At 40.1% G+C, this 24906-nt stretch overlaps 1 protein-coding gene across 3 annotated transcripts in view; it reads right to left on the bottom strand.

Annotated features, from left to right (window-relative positions):
• Positions 1 to 21402, bottom strand: part of LOC146633360 (myocardin-related transcription factor A-like) — a 36921-nt gene extending 15519 nt beyond the window's left edge. For all 3 annotated transcript variants that reach the window (XM_085351453.1, XM_085351452.1, XM_085351454.1), the window contains exons 1-5: positions 20786 to 21402; positions 14402 to 14467; positions 4606 to 4661; positions 4029 to 4104; positions 3767 to 3910 (exon numbers count right to left, since the gene is read on the bottom strand). In XM_085351453.1, the coding sequence (XP_085207579.1) occupies positions 3767 to 3910; positions 4029 to 4104; positions 4606 to 4661; positions 14402 to 14467; positions 20786 to 20915 (472 nt within the window). In that variant the 5' untranslated portion in view covers positions 20916 to 21402. The remainder of the gene's footprint in view (positions 1 to 3766; positions 3911 to 4028; positions 4105 to 4605; positions 4662 to 14401; positions 14468 to 20785) is intronic.
• Between the last annotated feature and the right edge of the window lie 3504 nt (positions 21403 to 24906).

Consider the following 24906-nt stretch of genomic DNA (forward strand, 5'->3'; position numbering starts at 1 on the left):
CTGAGAGGAGAAGCATTGTGGGGGAGACGAGGGAAGGAAATAAACATTATCTAGTTAAATTAGACCATAAAATAAATGTACTACCCAGTGATTCTAGGTCCTTGCCCAAGTCTGTGTGCCTGTGTAACACTATCACTTGCATTAACAGGAGCTGAGCCATTGGACTTCTGCTTGTGACTCTAACACCTTGTGGGCACCTCCAATCCAGACAAATTATCACCGGTGCCTCCTCCACAAGTATCGGTGACTCATCAAAGGCTTGCATTTGTTAATGTTCAATATCCTACAAAAATGCACACAAGACACTCGTCCCCAGTGTCTCGTCAACAACTGACACAGAGAGCGAGAGAGCTGTCTAAACTACTTAAACACTTTTCTGTAGTCATATCATGTCCACCAGAGCCAGTCCTAGATGCACTTGTGATGAGTCAGGTTTTTGTCAAGCATTTTGCTTTTCATTCATCTATGTTCATTTCCCACACAGCCAAACAAGGCTTTTATAACAGTTTTTATGTAACAGATGGCGTCTCTCTAAGGATGACGTTGTGCTGAGGATTCTGAAGGATCGTCTGTGTAATTTATGCGATGAATATTTGAACTGTTTATGTGACGGCTTCCCCTGTTTATGCCTGCTATACTAATAATATTCTCTTTAAAATATCTTTAAAATATGTTTCGTATGCAACAGATAAATGCAGCTGAGCGTGATATAATAGTAAATCAGATACAGCAATGTAAAAAACTGCAAAGAAAATTGTCAACCACATGCCCAAAGTTTCCTTATTAGCCAGCCACAGGAAGGTTAAGACATCTTACAGCATAGCTTTAATCCAAGCCTGCCAGCTTTCCCATGCGCCATATCATATAATCATTTCATTATTATGCAGACTTATGAGTCTTCACAGGGATTTAAGGAATAAAAGTACCCGCTAGGATCCCCAGGACTGCTGTAGAGCCATTTTTTTTTAATAATAGAACTGAGTTATTAAATTACAGGAGGTGCTAACGGGCAGTAGCCCACTGCTATTTAGAACACACTGCTGTCCATTAATTTACCATCAGCAGGTAATGATGAAAAGACAACACGGGGCTGATTTAATAATGCAATGACTCGCTTACAGCTGTGCTGTGTGTGGGTGTGGGAGTGCATCATGCTTTGTATGCTCATATGTCAACCTCATCTAGCTAGTTCCTGGTGCTCCTACCAAAAGTGGCGGTAATGTAATTGTGTTTATTGTGTAGCAGTGACAGAGATGGATATTCCACTGACACAGTCTGTTATTAAATCTCAACCTTCTTCCTCTACACATCAATCAAGCAGCTGGACCCACCGATTCCTTGCTCCCACAGTACAAAGAAAAAAAAAGTGTTCTATATAAAAATCCCACTTAGACGATCCTCATCCTTATTTCAGGAAGTGTCTTTTATTCTTGGAGCTGTATGATGCCAGTGAGAGCAGACAACACATTCTCACTCCCAAAGTATAACAATTAAGGCTAGGTGACAAATCATATTACGCTTTTGGCCACCCAAAAGGTCCCTATATTACGAGTTCTGAAAAACAAGGAAACATGAGAACCGTTTGGAATAAATCTACACATGTACGTTTATTTTACTTAAATCGCTTTGAAAACACGGAGGGCTGGAATACAGGGCTGGAACACGTGTTACCACGGGAGCTTCCCTCTATTCAATTTCATCCATAATCCGCCGTGTAGCATAGGAAGGCGGAAGGTCACCATAGAACGCCTCGGGACGTGAAAAATCATCGGTATATCACGCGTCGGGAGTGAGAACGGGCTGGAGCAGATGTACTTGATATGGCCAACTCAAACACAGAATTCAAATCCACCTGCTGCGCAAATCTCTTGACTACAATGGGCAACCAAACATATAGAAAATGACCTTGGTGGGTAAAATTTCACTGCTATATGTCAGTAGACTGCAGTCAACTGAACTCTGTTTTCTTAATTCTCCTAATTTAAGTTCATAATCCTAGCCACCGTGGCATTGTTGGACAAACATGTTCAAGATAGCCAAGAAAGATCAAAACATTGCATTTACACCGGGCCCCATAACAGCCGTAGCAAAAAAACTGGAGTCTTTGATAGCTACAGAATGCCAGATGAGAAGTGTTCAAGTCTATTTACTCTGGAGGAGACTGTAAAACTTTGTGAAAGGAGTTGAACACGAGTCAATGAGTAAGTGAAAGTCACTTCTTTTGCTGAGGATATCCTTTTATGTCAGTAAGCACTGCTATTTTTGCCTGCACAAGTGAAACTTTTGTTGAAGTGGATCTAACATTGTTGGTCTCAAAAACGCTCATATGATGTGAGAAAGTTATCAAACTGTTTGTCAGAGGGGAAATGTGACTGTTAAGACACTTGAGTCTCACATTAGTTGACACAACATTAGCATATAACCAGCTAACTGTGTTGTTTAGTTGCCTCATTGTCAGCTGTCCAGAGATGGAAGGGTGGTATATCTGATCTGCTGACAATAAGTAATTGCAACAATATTAGAATAAAAAAGCATGTTTATGGACGTTTTCATGTGTTACTTTTCAGATGATAAAATATAGCTAACATAGCTAAAGACACAAATCAAAATTTGCGTTCGTTGCTGTGTATTTTTAATGGGTTGATTCTAAGTTTATGACAATGCATCTATTTGTTGGAAGATGTAGTTGCGCACTAATCAATGTATATTTATGAAAACAGCATTCTTTTTTTCTATTAAATTACCTCAAAAAATTACTGGAAAAGAGCTAAAAGCGCTCATTTCAGACTATAGATGAACGGAGGAAGCTCCATTAAGGGCCAGTGTGAAACAACTAAGGATTATTTTTTTAGTGATCTATTCTGAAAATATTAATATGCAATTGAATTAAGCTTAATAGGTCCCCATTATTTTAAAATGTCACCTCTTCAATTAGCAAGTGATTCTCTATTAACAGGCACTGTGATTGTTTAAAACCAACCGAGAACAGAGAAGGAAGCAGTATCTTCGTCTCTTGTCTGTTAAAATGGGAATCAGAGGTCATGCATCATTTACAATTACCCCCCTCCAACCTTTCCAAACTCATAGAATTGATCAATTGAAGTGTTTGCCTGTCAGTGCGCTGTTTGTGAAAAATTTGTATGTTAGGTGGTTCTTGTTGACAGGTATGGATGCCTGTGTGAGTATGTGGTGAGGACAACTGAAGCATCTGGGATCTGGGAGGAAACAGTACGTTTATGATAGGTGGAGGAAGGGGCCAGGAGGGATGTCCTGTCAGGAGCCTCACAGTGTGGGTGTGTTTTGATGAAAATCTATATCACACGTCCTTCTTCCACACAGACTGTGCGCAGGAAATTATATAGCAATGGTACACCTGTTGATTGTTGAGGGGGCAGAAATAATAAAACAAAATTTGCAAAGTAAGGCCTTCTAAAGTTGTCATGACTAATGTGTTATTGTGCAACAGCCCTACATATCGAGACTGTGTGAAGAAACATTGGTATTGGTTTGTGTACTGATGGCTGGAAAATAGAGACTTACAGATAAGCTCTTGAAAGGCTTACACAAGTTGTCCGCAATAACTGCATCTATCTGCTTAAGATCATTATATCTGGTCTCAACGCTTTGTTTGTGGGTTTTTTTCTCTGCGGTCAGCTTATTGCAATCAACCATAAATAACTCTGCACTTATAACATTTAAGCTAATAATTTCCTCCACTCAGCAGAAGTAATCCTGAAACTGTTGCCTAAAAATAGTTCTCACTTACCTATGAAGGCTTGTTTAATACTGGAGTGAACGGGTAGAATGTTTTTATGGATCAACTCCATGGGCCCTGGCCTCTGGGCAATCTTATCATTCAAATCAACAGCGAGGCATGCTTTCTTCAGCTGCTTGACCGGAAGGAACGGCTCTGCATAGACACACAAACCAGGCATGGAAATTCTTTACGAGTGTGCATGGATGTAATGGGTCTTTTTCCATTAGATTGACCAAAGTTCCAGAGGTATGAGGCTCTGTGTAGTGTTTACCCTCCAAGATGTGCATCCTGATCAGTTCAGATTTCTCTGGTCGACTCCTGATCTTTCTCTTGAGATAGTCTTCCGTCTGGAGAGAGACCAAGAGACAAGATGAAGAAGAAGGAATGGAAAATCTCTCAGTTTTGCACTCACAAATCCTTTATTGTGCACTGTTAAACATTGTGGTTCCTCTCCTTCTTTAGGTGTAGTTCCACAAACCCTTCTCTTAACAATGTAGACCGTGCTTCCTAAGCTAACTAAAGGGCCTGTGTTTATCTAATCATTTTAGCTAGTTACTAATGGAGAATTACTTTAACCTACTCATCCATCTTCCCACGTACTCACTCACAACTGCTGATGATGTTGCCCTTGGGGCAAGCACTGATTTGGTGGATAGTTTCGCATTACTCTATACAAGTCTATTTGTCTGAGCCAATGGTCTTATCCCAACTCTTTTTTTGGCTTACATTAAAGCAGGAAAAGACAAATCAGAATGCTTCTGTAATGATGCCACGTGTTTTAAAAACTCTCAAAGCTTAAATTGCATCAGTTTTGACATCAGTGACTGATTTGAGGATGGCATACTCACCCGAGCCCGTTCCAAGCTCTTTCTCTGTTCGTGGAAGGCAGCTGAAGTTTTCAGTGCTAAGAGGATAAAAAGAGAGAGCATAGTAAAGAAAAAAAAATCAGGCAAAAAGAGTAAAAGTGTATTGATGCTAGTGGGGGTTAGCAAAAGAGCGTTTCATGGATCTATTGATGGTCTCAGCCAAAGCTTTTTCCTGAGTACCAGTTCAATGTAGTGCATAAAGTACAATGATGGCTGGGATACTGGTCCCCAACAACAGCTGCTGTAAAAAGCTTAAAAAAATCACAAAGTCAAAGGAGAAATGTAAAGGGATGAAGTCTGACTGCTTCGATCCAATGAGCTTCTCTACAGCAGTGGATTTCCTGGAAACTGTTCAGCATTCAAAGATGACTTAAGTAGGACTTGTGCAGGTTTGTGATTATGCAAAGCCTCAGGATTAGTGGTAATGGAAACCTTCGAGGTAATCATGACACCGTGATACTGAGTTAAATGCAACAGCTCAACCATTACAATATAGCTTTGCTTCTAAGCAGTCTAAGACATAAAAGAGGATCTAAATCTTGACCTAATAAATATTCTACATGTGAGAACCAAATTATTTAGCAGCAGACAAAGAATTTTGTTTAAATATTTTAATAAATGTTTCAAACTTTTAAGAACAAGCGGATTTCCAGATACATTTGGTAATGTATTTGACAATACCTGCAAAACCAGCCAACTCTAATGTGTTTCAAAAATAACCAAAATCTGACTTTGTTTTTGGAAACTGTCTGTAAAATTCCTCCAAGTGGCACAGTTATTATTTTACCTTCTCTTTAAATACAATGGTCCAGGTGTCAAATTTCCAAATTGGCCAAGTAAAGCTTATGTTAAAGCTCAACGAGGAAGATCTGTAACCACTAATCTTCCTGTTTTCCTGGATGTTCAGGCTGCTAGTTTATGCTTTACATCACTTCCTCTTCCCCACACTATTAGATTCAACACTGACACCATTACTCTAGTTTGGTCATGTTCTTGGCAATCGGACTCTCACATTAACTGTCAGTAAATTTAGGTCTTGGTGTTTAAATTGCTGTAAAGAAAAACACCACTGTGGATGACCGAGTAGTCACATGTCTTGCACTGACTTGAAAATTTGGACTTTGATCCAAAATGTATGATTAATGATTCAGTCTGTGATCTTTCCATGTGAAGATACCATCAAGCATGGATTGGTGGGTGATGGTGTTGGGGGAGCTTCACTGCTAGTGATTGCAATTTATCCAGAATTCAATCTATCACAGTACTGTGTAGGACTACATGCCATCTTATCTGGTTCACAAAAAGATGCACTCAGTAAAATATTTCTATTTGCTGGTGGGTTGTTTTTTTTTTAAGTTGCAGTGTGTTTGACCTCTCAGGGCCACCATACAGGCAGCACATTTATTATATAGTGTCCCCATATCCATACTACATGTATGTGAGGACACTGGAGTTTTTTGCACTCAAAGTCTTAGACTCAACTTTAGCCCAATGTGTTTACATCACTTGTGTCTTAAACCAAGTATGAAGTTGTCAGTATCTACGATGAGGGCTGCATGTCATTTTCTAGTCACAATCTAGTTTCAAATCTCATGCGGCAAAGCTAGGACAACAAAAAAAATGTCTTACTGTACTGTACTTCACACACACACAGTATGGCTGCATTATCAAACCCGGGGCAGAACTGCTGGTACCTAAGCCTCAGTTCACGTCACTGAGCACTGTCACACTGCCGGTACACACTCACTCTCACACACCCTGGAGAGCCCTCTTAGACCTCTCACCCATCCACAAGGAGGTTATGTGTCCACCTTGAGGGTGTATAAACCTGCCTGTCAGTCAGCTACACTGAAAATGAGTGATGGGATTGAGGGAAGGATGGCTGGATGAGCACACGGGGGGAGAGGGGGGTTAAAAGTGTGAGTGAAAGTGAAGAGGATAAAATAGATTTAAGGAAGATGAAGAATCATGAAAAAGATGTAGAGGAGATGGGGAGAGATGACAAATGAGAGGAGGCAGCTGGAAGAAAAATGGAACAACAGACCAAAGGGCAAAAGACAAGGAGGAAACAGAGAGTGCTGAGATGGGGTCAGAGAGAAAAGACCCCATTATGTGCACGAGTGGTTCCTTACCACCCTGCTAGAGCTAAGCAACAATCTTTAAACATTTTAACATTGAACAACATCACTTCCTCTGACAGCAACTGTTCAGTCTCCTGCTGTCTAGCACTTCCTCTTTAATGTCTTTAGCTGTCCTGCAGGTCAGCTGTGTAAAGTGTGATACATTTGCAAATACTGCACCAAGTATACATGCAATACTCAGATATTTACAGAGCTCATAATCTGTGGAGGAGCATCTGCAAAAGTAAATATTGCAATTCCATGCAACTAGGGCAGGTTTACTAATTAATGCTTTCAGTCTCTTTCTTGTGTTTTTGCTCATTATATCAACTGTGTTAACAATTCTTTAGAAATAAAAAAGGTCCCCGTCTCCTTTGTTTAACTCAGCCTGATCACATGCAGGTTAGTGTGAACTCACAAACTATCTTTAGTGTTTTTTCTAAGACGTGTAAAAATTACAAACTAGGTGAGGTATCACACTGAGTGCTGTGTCAAGTTTCCCCACAAGAACAACATGGCTGTAGCATGGTTTTTACCTTACTAAGGTTAGAAAGAGGCTTAAAGCGAAGTGCAGTGCATACTGGGCCGAATGGTCCAGGGAGAAAGACTGGTCTGTTGTACTGGCTCTGTATATATACTCATCTTGCGGTCATGAAGTCACTAACATGTAGGAACAATAAATGAAATATGTAACCACAACATATTAAGCAGATGCAATGCCGTTTTGCATGCTCATTATTGCAAAACATGGCTGACTTATGAGTTTCTTTTTCTCTTAAAGGTTGTTCCCAGGCACCACATAAATCTAGTCAATTAGAACATGACAACAGCAAGCACACCACAGAGTTCAGGGGCGCTGCAATACAGCTTTTACGTGACAAAACTAACTTTCAGGTGCTTTCTCAAACAAAGAACTACCGGTAGTTGATTTTGTGCACCCTACCCTGGCTCAACTGCAACGTTCCTGAATACTTCTGCAGAAAACTAACAAAGCTACACACCTTTTGTTAAGAAGCAAAGAGAGGCATGGGATAACTGAATTAAAACATATGCACATAACATTCATCTTTGATCTCCATGTCAGTTTTTTTTTTTTTTCAAACATTCGGCAGGAAAGTGGAAGCAGATAAGAACTGTGATGACTCCTGTGGTCACACCTAACATGACCACGACGAGCGTGGTGCGCACGAAATGCTGTCAATAAATAAAATGGAAACTTAACAGTACCAGCATGTTAACAAAGATAACATTTACATAATTCCATTTTAGAGTTGTTGTTTGTCTGCCCACAAAGATAAGATGACATTATTGTATTATAAATGCTACCTATAGCGAGGGAAAATAGTAAATGCATATTTGTGATGGCGAATACATTCAGCAGCAGTAAAGCGCTTGCATACAGAGTCCATATGAATAGTGTTCAGGCTCCCAGTTTAAACATCTACCACATGAGCAGGTAAATATTAGAATCATTAGCAGATAAAACACACTGTCTCTTCTGACACTTCCTGTGTCAGACTGCTTATAGACCTACTGTGAGAAGCATTGTCAGAGGAAGACTGAGCCTCATTTTCTGAAGAAAATAAAATGTGGGGAAAGCTAAAGTTAGCCACACTGAGCATAAAAAAACCACCATTAATAGTACCAGTTTGTAAAGCATTCAGAACTTTGTGCATTACATACTTATATTAATGCATGCACTGAACAACATATTATGCTCCCTAAAGTAGCATTAAATGGAAATTGTCCATTTAACAGGATAATTAAGACTCTATAAACCAAACAGAAAAAAAGTGCCTTTTTTAAAAACTGAGCCAAAAGTAGCAGCTAACTTGGATGGCAGATGGGGAACTATCACAATCTGATAAGAAGCAGCTACGGATATGCATGATGGCAGCTGCAGTATGATCTTGAGTAACTCACTGTAAAGATTGAAAGGAGACAATGACACCTTTTAACTGCAATCCAAATCTCTTTAGAATAAACCTAAAATGGCACGGCGGACTGCACTCAGATGCTTCTGTTTTCATTTCATTACTAACTTGCATCAACTAATGTAGCTGTTATGCTGAAATGCATCTTTCTCTGTTCAATGTTGCGTGTTACTTGATTTATATGTTAAATTTTCTTGTGCTGCTTTCATGTTATTTTGTATGAGCCTATATGCAATCCTCAAACGTAAGCATTTGAAAAAGAAGCAAACTGCAACACATGGCACAAGCTTTTTATAACATATGGGGGGGATGAGTCTGCCTACAGGGACAAAGTGGAGCGACTGACAGCGTGGTGCAGGGACAACAACCTGCTCCTGAACACAACCAAGACGAAGAAGACTGTTGTGGATTTTATGGACATTAAACCACTTTACGTCAATGGGGATGGGGTGGAGATGGTGCCAGACTTCCGCTTCATGGGAGTTCACATCTAGGATGACCTGTTCTGGGGTGTGAACACAGTGGAGCTGGGAAAGATGCTCAGGAGAGACTTTATTTCCTGAGAATCCTCAGGGAAAACAACATCCCTCAAAAGCTGCTGGTGTCCTTCTATCATTGTTCAATAGAGAGCATCCTATGCTACCGCCTCTGTGTGTGATTGTAAAGATGGCCCAAGGGATCACTTTCTGTTTTTTACCCCCTCTAGATGAACTGCACTGCTCTCGTTGTCTCAGGAAAGCAGGAAATATCATAAAAGACTCCCCACACCCTGCTCATAATCTCTACAAACTGCTGCCATCAGCAATAGTCACACTGTTAAAAAAAACATCTTTAAAAAACGGTAATATTCCGGCAGCTGGGGCGCCAAAATACTACCGTAACATAACAGAAAATAACTTCCTCATAAAAATACGGTTATTTTCAGTAATGACAATACAGTTTGTTGCGCTAATTTTACATGGCATTCTGCCTTTTCCAAGTGCTTTTAGACATTAAATTAGGAACATCTTAACGTGATCAAACAATGAAATTACCTATAAATAAGGTCAATGAATGTGGCAATATGAATCATAATACGTAAATGTACAGAAATATACAGTTAACAGTTGGTTTAAATAATAATGGATTGCATGCCTTGGGACAGACTGACAGAGCCGAGGCTGCCATATCGCACCATCAGCCCATCACCAGTAGGTGAAGAGTCTTGACCACGGACACAATACCGAGAGTGTCCGAGCCGGGGCTCGAACCGGCAACCTTCTGATCACAAGGCAAACTGCCAACTCTTGAGCTATGATCGCCCTGAATTCAACAGTTCAATCTTTCAAATAACCGACAGATATTTGTGAAATCATGATACATTTGTGAATGTATTTTTACAATCTAAATATGCATATGTACAAAAAAGTATATTTAAAAAACAAGTAAATTGTGTTTTACTATATTTACAGTGATGTTATGTTATTTTACCTTTGACATGTAAAATCACAGTCTACTTATGTAAATTTAATGATATTCTAGAAAGACAGTACAAAACTGTAAAATATACAGTAAGATACTTTGACATTACTATTTTTAGAACAGTGCAGTTCTCCCCTATAGTTGTTAGGGCTTTGAATTACAAGTAATCACTTCCAATACAACCTGACGAATACGGTCCAATGGATGACAGCCTGTAACATCCTGTGCAATAGTGTTTATGTGCAATAAGATTCTTTCCATTATAACTGAAAGACTATTTTATTCCTCTTTTTTATACTATTCTTTTGTAATTATATTAAAACCTTTTTCTCCTGACACCACAGGGACTCCACTTAATAAAGATAATTGGATTCTGATTCATTTTGCGTCATCTTATAGACAAAACTAGTCCTTCTTTTGTAGCAAAATACACATATAATTTTCTTTCTTTTTCGTGATTTGCCATTAATTAATTTTTTAACAAAAATTTAAATCCCATTTTTTCAAAAATTTTTATAAATGACCTTTCAGATAAAATAATATCTGCTACACGCTTAAATGCTATGTCACACCTTTAGTGAATCTAATGGACCAATGAATAAATGAGTGTAATGCCATGCAGAAGTCGTGAATCACTTCTTTATATTTTGATAGGGAAATGGCAAAGAGGCGCAGCAATTTACTGAAACATGCACACATGCATGGAAATAAAGTGGGCAATAAGGTAAAATAGAGTTTGTGCAATTCTAAAAAGCTTGAAAGTCAATATTTGGTATGACCACCTTTAGTCTTCAGTCTGAACTGTCTTAGGCAGCTTTCTTGTCATTTCTTTAAGTAGCCTTCAGGAATAGTTCTCCAGGCTTCAAAGCTTTGGATGTGTCTGCTGTTTGTGCTGATCTCTGTCAAGAAGACCCCACAGTGCTTCAATAATGTTGAGGTCCAGGGGAGGCCAATCCATGACTGATAGTATTCCACTGTGTGTTTTTCACTCATATATATATATTAAAAAACACCCAGCACGCCCCTGCGGGCGGTTTATCCTTCAAGCTCGGGTCCTCTACCAGAGGCCTGGGAGCTTGAGGGTCCTGCGCAGTATCTTAGCTGTTCCAAGGACTGCGCTCTTCTGGACAGAGATCTCCGATGTTATTCCCGGGATCTGCTGGAGCCACTCGCCTAGCTGCACCTAGTGCTCCGATTACCACGGGGACCACCGTTACCTTCACCCTCCACATCCTCTCGAGCTCTTCTCTGAGCCCTTGGTATTTCTCCAGCTTCTCGTGTTTCTTCTTCCTGATATTGCTGTCATTCGGAACCGCTACATCGATCACTACGGCCATCTTCTTCTGTTTGTCTACCACCACTATGTCCGGTTGGTTAGCCACCACCATTTTGTCCGTCTGTATCTGGAAGTCCCACAGGATCTTAGCTCGGTCATTCTCCACCACCCTTGGGGGCATCTCCCATTTTGACCTCGGGACTTCCAGATTATACTCGGCACAGATGTTCCTGTACACTATGCCGGCCACTTGGTTATGGCGTTCCATGTATGCCTTGCCTGCTAGCATCTTGCACCCTGCTGTTATGTGCTGGATTGTCTCTGGGGCATCTTTACACAGCCTGCACCTGGGGTCTTGCCTGGTGTGATAGACCCCAGCCTCTATGGATCTTGTACTCAGAGCTTGTTCTTGTGCTGCCATGATTAGTGCCTCTGTGCTGTCTTTCAGTCCAGCTTTGTCCAGCCACTGGTAGGATTTCTGGATATCAGCCACCTCCTCTATCTGCCGGTGGTACATACCGTGCAGGGGCCTGTCCTTCCATGATGGTTCCTCGTCTCCCTCCTCTTTCTTGGGTTTCTGCTGCCTGAGGTATTCACTGAGCACTCGGTCAGTTGGGGCCATCTTCCCAATGTATTCTTGGATGTTTGTTGTCTCATCCTGGACTGTGGTGCTGACACTCACCAGTCCCCGGCCCCCTTCCTTCCGCTTAGCGTACAGCCTCAGGGTGCTGGACTTGGGGTGAAACCCTCCATGCATGGTAAGGAGCTTTCTTGTCTTTATGTCAGTGGCTTCTATCTCCTTCTTTGGCCAGCCTATTATCCCAGCAGGGTACCTGATTACGGGCAGGGCGTACGTGTTGATGGCCCGGATCTTGTTCTTACCATTCAGCTGACTCCTCAGGACTTGCCTGACCCTCTGCAGGTACTTGGTGGTTGCAGCCTTTCTAGCGGCCTCTTCATGGTTCCCATTTGCCTGCGGGATCCCCAGGTACTTGTAACTGTCCTCTATGTCTGCAATGTTGCCTTCTGGTAGTTCTGGTAGTTCAATCCCCTCAGTTCTGACTACCTTCCCTCTCTTTGATACCATCCGACTACACTTCTCCAGTCCGAACGACATTCCAATGTCATTGCTGTATAGCCTGGTAGTGTGGATCAGTGAATCGATGTCTCTTGGCATACAGCTTGATGTCATCCATGTACAGGAGGTGGCTGACAACTGCTCCGTTCCGTAGTCGGTATCCGTAGCCAGTCTTGTTAATGATCTCACTGAGGGGGTTCAGGCCTATGCAGAACAGCAGTGGGGACAGAGCATCTCCTTGGTAGATCCCGCACTTGATGGTGACTTGTGCTATGGACTTGGAGTTGGCCTCTAGTGTTGTACGCCACATCCCCATTGAGTTCCTGATGAAGGCTCTTAGGGTCCCATTGATCTTGTACAATTCTAGGCATTCCAGTATCCAGCTGTGGGGCATTGAGTCATAGGCCTTCTTGTAATCAATCCAGGCAGTGCACAGGTTGGTCAGTCTGGTCTTGCAGTCTCGGCTGACTGTTCTGTCTACCAGTAGCTGGTGTTTTGCGCCTCTGGTATTCTTGCCAATTCCTTTCTGTGTCCCACTCATGTATTGACCCATGTGCCTGTTCATCTTAGCCAATATGATGCCTGACAGGAGCTTCCATGTAGTACTGAGGCAGGTTATTGGTCGGTAGTTGGAGGGGACCGGTCCCTTCTTGGGGTCCTTGGGGATCAGGACCGTCCGGCCTTCGGTTAGCCATTCCGGGTGTCTCTCGTTAACTAGCAGCTGGTTCATTTGAAAAAAAAAAAAAAAAAAAAAAAAAAAATATATATATATATATATATGTATATATATATATATATATATATATATATATACATATATATATATATATATATTTTTTCCCCTCGTTGTATATTGTTTTCTCTTCTTACTTTTGCATCTTTGTGGTCCAGCTACCCAATCTGGCTGTGCAAGAAACTGCACAATGACAATAAAAAGCTCTAAGTCTCAAAGTCTAAGTCTCTTTTTCTATCCTTTTACTGCATTGGTAGTGTATTTGGGATCTTTTTCATCTTTTTCATCATTCCAGATGGTGTTGCATGGTCAGTCAAAATCGAATCATAATTCTGTGTACATAATTCCATCAATTTTGACAAGATCCACAACAACACTCACTAAAATGCATCCCTAAACCATGACAGAGTGTTGTACAGACGGCTGTAGATACTCATGGTTGTACTTCTCTCCTGACCTCATCAGTATGTGTTGATGACAATTTCAGAAATTTTTAAAGGTCCTGTGTTACTGGAGTTTTTCCTGTTTCTTAGGAGATGACATTCAGATACTGTTCAGACTCTGTACATCATGCTGTTATATGTCATGACAAATAACTGACAAATAATTCTTTCAGAATTGCCTTTTTGATGTGAAATTCAGTTTTATTTATATCAAAATTTGCTACGTTTGACATTTTGGATAAATTCAACTGAAAAAATGGGAACAAAATAGATGTTCTTGTGATAGGCTGCCAGTAACAAACAGTCTATTTAAGTTAAAATGACTTCTTTGATAAGTTGCCCCTTATGTGTAGACACAACTCTGGTTTATCTATTAAGTTAAGTGCTTGAATGATTGATCAGTCAGTGTTTAGTGGCTTAACAAAGAAACAAACAAGCAAAAAGCATTCTACTGAAAATGGCGAGATACAGGGAATGGACTGAAAATCAGTGAAAAAGCAGCCAGTGTCCAAAGAAAAACTTTGAGCTTTCAAAAGGACAAATTAAAAAAATACAACAAAGTCTGGCTCTTTGGCAGCAAAATATAAAAAACCATACAGTGGGACCCAAAACTTTGGCGCAGTACTAGATGTGCTGGTTGTATCTACTAACAAGGTTATTGTAAGAGTTTACATCAGCTTCATTTTACAGTTCATATCAAAATATTTCTTAAAAGTGTTTTGTTGTAACTTACGTGGCATGATCCCCTGGCTGACGAGCTCCTCTCTGCTCCTTCTCTGTTGCAACTTCAGCTGAAGAACTGAACACCAAGATGCAAGTGAGTAGCGGCAGAATGAATGGAAAACATCATCAGACTGAGTGTGTATGCATGTTTATCTCAGTTCTCACCCACCGAACGCCACAAAGGTAGAGACATTACTAAGCAAATGCCCACGAGCAAAATGAAAGCAGTAGATTGAAGCAGTGATATATCCAAGTTACTCTATGAGGACTTTTCTGTCTACACTATTAGCTGCTACAAAAATTTTGATCTTTTATGATCGGATGCACAAAGGTTATGTAACACACTACAAAGGGAAGTCAGACACACACATGAACACACGTACTGGCAGTTTCCTGTTTCACGTTTTTGATGAAATGGCAGCCCACAGTCACACATTCGTGACATTACAAGATCCCACAGAGTGTGAGAAAAAAAAGACAGCAGACTGCTCATTTTGAGAGCACCTGGATTGAACTTGATGCTTGTTTGATTTGTATTTTATAAATTATTGATTTGTTCACACAACTTTATTTATATCTGCAAAACATTTTGAGGGCTGAACTTCAAGATGATATGAAAATATGGACTGGCAGGAAAGGATTTTCTGTTCATCAGCACTTTGATCTGAGCAGTGAGTTGCAGTAAAATGCAGTAGCTGGAAATGTTTTGAGTGTGAAGGTCTTTTTCACGCACTCTGACTTTCTGCATCCACAGTATTAGTACACACAGTTGCCACATAGAAGTGTGGCTGAGGTGTTGCACAGCGTATTATAAGTTGTGACTATCAATAAGAAATAACTTCACCTACAATCACAGGTCTTTTCAGAGCAGATCAGGCAATATGACAATGTGACGTGGTGATTGAATGGGATTAATAAATAACTTTTGGTCTCAGCTGCAGGTTTTGGTTCCCATGTAGCAAAGCCAAACATTTATGTTTAGCTTGTTTCTTTTAACACAAATGAAGCGCGTGCATCTTTTGATAGTTTTTGGGGAAAATCTTATGACAAAGTGAGGAAATGCACAACAGAATAGCTGTGTTATAATATTCTTTCTTTTTGTTTTTTGCCTGGTCACATTTTGTTCTCATTTTCCTAAATAGGTTCTATTAAATGTTTAAATTTAACCTTCTACAGTAAGTACAAATCCAGTACTCAGTGCTGAGCCATAATGTCTGATCAGTGGTTTGAAAGGACATATCCATAAAGTGAAAATTTACTGCTGTACTTTCTGGGCTGAAGCTGACTGTCACCCCAGTGACATTCAAACTGTAGCTCATCTTTCCTCATCAGAGTATTCCTCCACCATGGGCTAAGACCCCATGTGGGTATGCTTGATCAGCACTTTGTCAATTTTAGACAAGTAAAAGAAATAAACTAATACAGAAATACAGGTTGGTTAAATGTAGGTGATTTTGGGCTGTCTTCGAACTGTTTTTTCCAGGGGGGAACTGATGTTAAAAAACAAGAATTGGGTAAAAAATGTTTGAATTTATTATGGATTTTCTCAACACGGGGTCAAAAGTATACATATAGACTCAAATGTACATACACCACCATTAATATTTGGTTAAATGTCCCTCGGCATGTACCACTTTGACCAGAACCCTATGGTAGCCATTAATAAACTTTGGGCTGGACATCGTACCACTTTTTCTTGACAAAATTGTTAGTTCATTTAAATTGGTTGGTTTCCTGGTTAAGATTTATTTTTCAATGATGGGCCACAAATTTTCAAAAGAGTTAAGGTTGGAGCTTTCAGAAGCCAGTTTCAGAAGCTTAATGTTACCCTTCAGCTATTCCAAAAAACCAGTTTTGCTGAATCTTTGGGATCTTTATCCTGTTGGGGCATTCAACTGTGTCCCGTCTGACCATAAAGATTATTGAATAAAGCAGGCTAACATTTAGACTGACCATTCCATTTTCTGGAATAGGCTTCCGAAATCCCCAAGTTCAAACCTATTAAAATGTATGTACTATTCTTTAAAAGCCAGGTCCATGCAAAGAAACCATCCAATTTACACTAACTTCAACTACCAATTCCTTCACGAGGAATGGTCAAATATCCAGACAGTCTCAAGCCAGAAGCTTTTTGGTGGCGACCAAAAGAAGCTGGCCGAAGTGAAACTTGCCAAGGGACATTTAACCAAATAATAGTGGGGGTCACAGAAAGTTGGTTCATCTGGTCATAGTGTTTATAGAGGAAGAAACTTTTCCTTTTTCATCCAAGTAACTTCTTCAGTCTCACCTGACTGCAGGTTTCCCCCACTTTATAAACAGTACATTTGTGTAATGACCGAAAGTAGCACCAATGACTAACAAAGGGCCGATAATTTCAGAAAACTACATTCGAAACCTTAGGGGTATGAGTTAATTGCTTCCATATGATAAATAATAGACATATTATTGCCCAGTTTGTTAGAGAACTGAAATCAGGTTAACCTCTTAAGCCCCAACGCCTAACCCCAAATGCGATCTCCTGCCTTTTGCCCCCGGGTGTTGGGGCTTAAGAGGTTAAAATAGATGAAATGCTGCACAGAAAACACTGAAACCACTAATTGTAATACAGTACTATGCAAACATCTACCCCTCATTTCTTCCCATTTTCTAGGAAAATGGGAATTAGGTTAAGCTACTTTTCTAAAACATGTACAAATTGGAAATATGGCACATAAGGCAAAAGTTTGTACAATTTTAACAAGCCAGAAAGTCAATATTTTGTAAAACCACCTTTGTTCTTCAACAATGTCTTAGGCAACTTTCTTGTCATTTCTTTAAGAATTCCTCATGAATAATTCTCCAGGCTTCTTGAAGGACATTCACAGGTCTTTGGATGTTGGCTGCCTTTGTTCCATTCTCTGTCAAAATGATCCCACACTGCTAATGTTCAAAGAAAAACTTTGATAGACTTTCAGAAAACCTATAGAACTATTACTAAAGACCACTTGAACAATGACAAAATGACAAGAAATTCACTGGAAACAATATATAAAGAAATGAGGGGCGAGTCAAGATTTTTGCACTGTATGTACTGTAATGAACAAGATTTGGATATTAACAGATTTCAAGTCTTTTCTAAACCTGAATCCAAACTTCCACATCTATCTCTTAAATCTCCTGTCTTCCTTTTACATTTTCAGGTTTTCAGGTTCATGTCTTCTGTCTTTATACCTGTAAAAAGTCTTACTTAATAAGGACAAGCTGAATGTTTTCAGAAATTTGAGTGTGGCCTACATTTTCTTCCCTGAGTTGGAAAAAATGGGACCATGCTGTGTTACTGTGGCCCATTAGAATCTACAGATAGTCCTTATGAGCGACTACAAAAGCATTCAAATCGCTTTGATTTCTGTGATGAGGACTTGGCTGACATGGATGGTGCAGTTTCTCCCCTTGGCAGCAGGAAAGATTTAACTGGCTCCTGCAGGGAAACATGGGCAGCCACACTAAGCAAACACTAACACAGATACTCATTACAAGCATGCATAATATTTGCATACGCACGCAAACATACATTGCAGTGCAGATGCACATTTTAATCTCCACTTATGGTGGCATAGTGTAATCACATATAAACACACACACTGACAAACACTTACATTTGCAAAGTGATGTTACTGTATGTATTGAGAAAGAATCTATGTTTGGAATGTGCACTCACTGGTCAAACGCTACTACATAAGAGGAAGTCTCGCTTTAGCCTAGTCATAAACAGTTTATGCACACAGCACTTTGACCATGCAAAAGAGCCCATTGTGCTCATTGAGTAAAATGAAACATCGGATCTATGTCAAAGGGGGTTATTTGACTGTTGAGGTTTTCTCTGTTTTATTGTAGGGTCTTTACCTTACAATACAAAGCATTCAGGCGACTGTTTTTGATTTGGTGAATTGAATTGCATTATCAGAAACTAAAATTGTCACAAGCTGAACAGGCAATGAAGCAACAAATTGCAAAGACTGCACTGAGCCTAAGAAATTTCTTCATGACTTAAAGTTGTTTGAGCAACATAATATGGACACCAGTGTTATTTCTCTATTTCATAGCCACTCCATAAGCCAGTTACGTGGGCATGTTAAAAAAACGTTTTTACATAGAAGGCATCACTGCTAGAAGACGAGCCTGGTGTCAAAATGTAGGTAAAACGAGACCATTCATATGCGACAACTTATTTTCATCTGTCACAAACCTCTTCTTCCAGAACAAAAAGACTGAGTGTTTATCAGAAATTAGTGAGGCTGATCTCCTGTACAGCTTACTAGGGTATCCTTGGAAAAACTCAGAAGTGGTCATGATCCTAGGTCTTTGACCCAGTATCTTCTGTGTTTGGACTTTTGAATTCTTATTTATTGGATATACTGAGTTTGAGATGGTTATTCCAGGTTTTGGTTCTCATTATAGCTGTAATTCCTTTGTTTTTTACTATTTGTATCCTCACGTCTTCTTAGTTTTGTTATCTTGGTTCTACTTTGCTTGTATTCTATGTTTTTTCTGTAATCATACTCCTCCTGTGCTCCCCATGCATTTTTGTGAAGATAGTCTGTCTCTGTGGTTGTTTAGCCTTCTGTCTTATCTGTGTTTCAGTTCCCGTGCACTGTTTCTTCCTGTTTTATTTTGGCGGTCTCACATCTCTTCTGCTTTGTATTTAGCTCTATTTCCCCTGTCTTGTAACCTGTAATTAGTTTCAGCTGTTTTCCCACCTGTTGGCTGTTCCCTCGTTATCCTCTGTGTTTATATATATTGTCTCAGTATTTCCTTGACCCTTGTCACATTCTTCCTCATGGCTGTGTCCTCCCTGCCAGTGTGGTTTCTTAGAAGATTTGTAGCTTCGGTTTCCTCGTTTCTAGTCTTTGATGTTGTGTGCTTTGTTCAGGCTCAGCGTTAAAGCTGCTTTTTAGTTTACTTTCTGTCCTTTGAATCCTGCATCTTGGATCCAACTCCTGTCTGACACACAGCCTCCCTGACAGAACCTGTTTAATGATGTCAATTCACATCTTAATTGATGCATGATGAGGTGTCCAAAACACTCATTGAGGACACAGAGGTACAAGTACAGGAGGTAGTCAAATATCCATCCATCCATCCATCTTCATCCGCTTTATCCGAGGCCGGGTCGCGGGGGCAGCAGCCTAAGCAGAGAGGCCCAGACCTCCCTCTCCCCAGCCACCTCCTCCAGCTTATCCGGGGGAACACCAAGGCGTTCCCAGGCCAGCTGAGAGATATAATCTCTCCAGCGTGTCCTGGGTCTGCCCCGGGGCCTCCAAATATATATAACAATAATACAATTATTTTCACATATTTGACCGCTTTGCATGTGTGACAGTGATAATGACTAGCCGATGTATCACATCTGGTTCACTTCTGTGTGAACAGTTCACTCAGAGTGCTTTCTACATTAAATTGAATGTGCATGGATTTGTGGACCACCTCTATTTCAAAGTTGTGGAGAGACAGTCAGTTACAGTGTGTATTTATCCATCAGTCTTTTCTTGTTTCCTAAGGAGTCTTCTGTATGGTAAACACGATGTAGTGGGCAGTTCAGACTCTCTTGTCTGCCCCCAACCTGTGGTCTGCCTCTGTGTCCCCCCTCTCTCCTCCGCCCCACAAGTTTTCTATTTCCGACCATGCTGTAACCACTCGAAACCCAATCCCTCTAGACCGCCCTGTGAATTAAGAGGAACATTACTGTAAACTGCCAACTCGCACACAAGTACATAAAGTGTAAGGACAGCTTAAAAGGTTGTGCACACACGGTCTGATGGGAAAACGTGAGAAGCGATGTGGTGAAAGGATGCATGGGCAGTCTCTGCTAGGCATAGCTGCGGCTGTTATTTTGCTATTTATTAGTTATTGCATATTTTTCAATAACTGAAACTGTGGCAATGCACCATAACATGCCTTTAAATTTTTAATGAAAAGAAACTAAAGCCTCTTGGAGTTTGTCCTTGTCTAAATTGGTCCACACTCCTCTCTGTCCAGATACTTTGATTCAAGGCCCAGGGACCTCCAGCCAACAGGTTGCTCGGTTCATCTGCTCAAGGCGACGTGTGCTGTGCCCAGGCTGGCTGTGCCCCAACTGTAACCAAGGCACTAGCAGGATATTTGATCCCATTAACACCTCGGCCCAGAAAATAAACCTCTATTCTTTGATGGGAAAGCCTAAATTTTTAAAACAGTTGATGTAATATCTACAAATATTCAGTGTACATTTTCACAAAATTTCTTTACTTAAAAAGAACTACTAATACAATCAAACTGAGCTACACACATTTTCAAATCCTCATGTGTTGTGTGAGTGCAGCTCTAAAAATGTTCATGTGCTGTGAACTGGAAACGTGACTAGAAACAGGTATCCCACCTTGTCTGAGACTCTGACAGGCTTGGCGCTCTAACTCAAAACGCATATCTGGCTTATCCATGTTGCATCTGATTGGCTGAGGCCTGAAAGGGGCAGGGTCAATCCGGACACATGGAGGGTGCTCCAGCATGGCGAGCGTTAGCAAACTGGAAAATTACCCCTGAGTGAGTCATCCACAAAAACACCACAATAGGAACGACAGCCAATGGTGGACATCAGTTTAGTCCAGGTGCTGGATTTCTGCAGCCTTGAAATCCCCCCAAAACAAAGCAATCCGCTTAAAGAGTCAAGCTCTGGGAGACCATTGTTGTGACTGAAATGAAGGAATATCCTTCAAAGTAGAGAAAAGTGAAAGAAGAAGAAATCTGCAACATTTCTGGTGTCAGTCATGATCAAAAGAGATTTGTTCTCATCAAAACAGCCATTTCCAACCACTTCTTTTGAAGAACTCCTTGATTAGATTCAGCAAAAACAAAAGCGAGAATGTGTAGAAGAAAATCCTTAATAGAGTTTTGTTTTTTTTAAAAAGAGAGTAGATGAATGCAAACTATACAAACTCCAATGCTGTGCTTTAGAAGAGTGTCTCCTGGATTTGCTGTTGCTACAGGACTGACTAAGTCGCGTGTGCATGCCTTCATGTGTGTCGTATATCAGTGAAGCTGTGCTCGAGAGGTCTGTCACAGCTGTTGCTGTACTCAGTCACTCAGCCGTTGATAGACACAAGCAGGCGCATCTGAACACAAATACACGCACACGCGTTCTCCTCACCAAATTCCTCTCACTTTGCACTTCTGCTCTGAGCTCAGTGTGGTTTCAGTGATACATCCAACATCTCAACAGCTGCTGCCACTCCATGTGCCCGTCATCATTTTTTGTCAGCTTTTTTTTTATTTATTTTTTTGTCTTTCTGTCCAGCTGTCTGACTTTTATTTCCTCTTTTTCTGCTCACAATGTTTGACAGAGTTTATTTGGAGTTTGGATTAGGAAAGTAACCAAAAATCGAAAAGTAATCATGGAAAGATACCAAACCCTCACCTTAGATGATGCGAATAAATTCACTTAAAAGATAATGTTTACTTTGAAAAAAACTAAACTAAAGTCTAATGACTATTACATGTAATACATTTTTGAATCATAAAAATGATCTAAGCAGGGATTATGCTTTCCATGTCTATGAGTCTGCTAGGGCCCACTCAGGACCCAGTGACATAAAAATTACATTATCAGATGGTTAGCATAATGGTTCTTACGGATGTTCGTGCACCTGCCTGTTTTTGGGCACCAACTAGACCTGGTCCCCAGACGGCAGACCTCGAGTGGATGTCAAAGAAGTATAAAAAGAATGACTATTCCACTATCAGAGGTCTATCTTTCTGTGTCTGTGTCCACAACAGAGTATAACCTAGGCTTTAAACTAAACTGCACTGAAAATGTAAAATTAAATAAAAATAAATAGAAATTAAAAAATGCAAAACTATAATAGCTATCACAAAAGGAGGAGAAGGAGAAGGAAAAGGGCAGCTTTTCATCTATAAACTGCTTTAAAATCTAGTGAGGACAAGCTGTTTATGTGGCTTTTGCTCAAGCTACAGCCAGAGCCATGGCATGTGATGACTTATGCAGAAGAGTGGATTTGCATTTGATGTCCCATCTCTATCATCCAGGCTTTGATGATAACACATTTACTTGCAAACACTGGCTCTGTTTCTACACATTGCAAAGAATAGCAACTGATCTCAGTGCACTGAAACCAAAGCAAACAGTAGCTTGTCTAGTTCACTAGTGTTCTATAAATTTCCCGTCAAACACGAGAGATTTATCTGCAATGCACATGTGCAACAACCAGAAACAGCTGCTGTCCTCTCAGCTCGACAAGCTTGAACTTTCAAATTGATAAACTTGTGCGTACTTTCAACAACAAAGATCTGTATGCACTTGCCTGCCTGTATCCAAAGCTATTTGGGTTTTAGTCTATTATTTTAATCACTTCTTTCCCATGCTGTCAAAATCAATTCTTATTCTTCAGCTCTTCCCCATCTCCACTGCGTTAATCAGAGATCAATCTTCCACTTGTTCCATTTCTACTACCACAAGCATCTAGACTGCACAGGTCTTCTCCCGCTTCCTCCTCTGCTCTGCTCTGCTACCTCAGCATAGAGTCCAGTTGCCAAATAGGATATAATTATATTAATATAATATGATAAAAGCTTTGTACTTAAACAAATCTAGTCAATGTTTTCCAGTGAATTTCTCCTTATTGAAATTTCTGGTTTGGATTTCACTGGACAAGCACTGCTTGCCCTGTTGGACCACTGCCGCAAAAAGAAAATATGGAGCATCAAAGTAGGTTAAAGTACATTGTAATTGTTTCCAATATTGCTGCCAAAATATGCCAAAAAATGCTAGTTTCTAGTGGATTTTTTAACCAATTTTGTATTTCCATCTAGTGAACTGAAGGGTCTTCAGTTGTGGTTTTGACATTCAGCAGGAGAGTGTAGTGGTACACTCCTCTTGGAAAATACGTAGCTGTGTATCTCTTTCCCAAGATGATCTGTTTTCTCCCAGTGCCTAATTAAAGTGTATACAGTATACTTGCCTGCAGCCGTTCATGTTGCCTTTATCACTTTCCTTCAGCGCGACTGTCTTCTCCTCTCTGTGCCTGCATGTCAGTATAAAACACCTGTTCCCTTCCACTGACAGTTCCATTCATCTCCATTATTAACGCTCTGTCCCAGGTGACATCAACTAATATGACATGACATTAAAAGAGAGCCCTTTCAAGGTGAAAAAAACTAAGCTCTCTATTCTCATCTGTCAGTTAGCATTACAAGGAGCCGATGGTACTTGTCATGTTTGCATTATGTAAAAAAAAAATATATATATATATATATATATATTATTGCCTGTGCTTCAAAAACAAAGAGCAAGCTGAAGATGAAAACACATGATAAAGCATGTGGATTTGTAAATGATAAGATCATATAGTGAGAATCTGCATATTTGTGTTAAACATGCAGGATGACTCCCAAGTGTGTTCTTGATACTGAGGGTGTTATTATGCGAGAAGTGTTGTCCCCAGGCAAAGAACTCCTCAGTGTGACAGGAGAGGGGAAAATGAATCAAGACTCTCATCCACCATTACTTCAGATAAGGCTCCAACCAAAATGCTGCCAGGGCTAATCCTGCTCTGCTGCATGTGCTCGTGTGTTTTGTGTGTGCAATTGTTTCCTGTCACAAAGAGTCTATCTACATGCACAAACTGTTTAACTCTGCTCGACACTAATGTATCTGTATAAGCAATGTAAGTGCAAGATTAAGACTTATTATTAAGACTAAATATGTTTACATTGCTTTATATCTGAGTCAAACTTTTTAAAGTGCGTGTCCTGATATCAGTTGTAAACACTGAGATGAAAGCCAGCAAAGAGAATTGTGAATCTCCCACACAGAGGGCTATCTCTTGTTGTTCCAGATAATTGCAGATGATAATCTGTGGATTAAAAAACATAAATAAACATAACAGATCTCAGAGTAGTTCTTGAAGAAGTCATAGTTCTTGACCATTCAAACAAAGGAACAACCAGGGTGAATGTTTTAGTGACAGATTTTCAAATCACCATTGGGCCTCATAGAGGTAAGAGTGGTATTTGAGGGTGCCTGGGTGATTTGAAGAATAAGGTTTGGTGAAAAGTATCAACAATTGGCTAAATTAAAGAGAATAAAGCTTCAGCAAAAGTATAAAAGTATATAGAACAAGTTTATTGTTTGACTGACCTCAGCTTGTGGCCTCATTGGGGTTGTCATAAAGGTCGCACTTCTCCAGTTCATTCATCTATTGCCAGGGAAGCATGACTGTCTTTAAACCACATGAACATATTATCCAATAATGTCTCATTTGTGATCAGTATGTCAGACAGCTATTATTAATCATTTAGTTTTTTCTACTCTACATTTAACCTATTTTTTTTCTGTAATAGCTTATAATGAGCTTTATGAAACCCACAAGCTGAAATGTATTAAATACATGTTAAAATTGCCACTGGCGATTGCACCTCTTTAGATTTTAGTCGATACTCCAAGAACTTTGTAGTTGAAGTTGTGCCAGAAATCTCCCAAATCTC

The sequence above is a fragment of the Diplotaxodon limnothrissa genome, linkage group LG4, assembly GCF_057381915.1.
Source record: "Diplotaxodon limnothrissa isolate DT_005_m linkage group LG4, D_limnothrissa_male_GT1.1, whole genome shotgun sequence".
NCBI lineage: Eukaryota > Metazoa > Chordata > Actinopteri > Cichliformes > Cichlidae > Diplotaxodon > Diplotaxodon limnothrissa.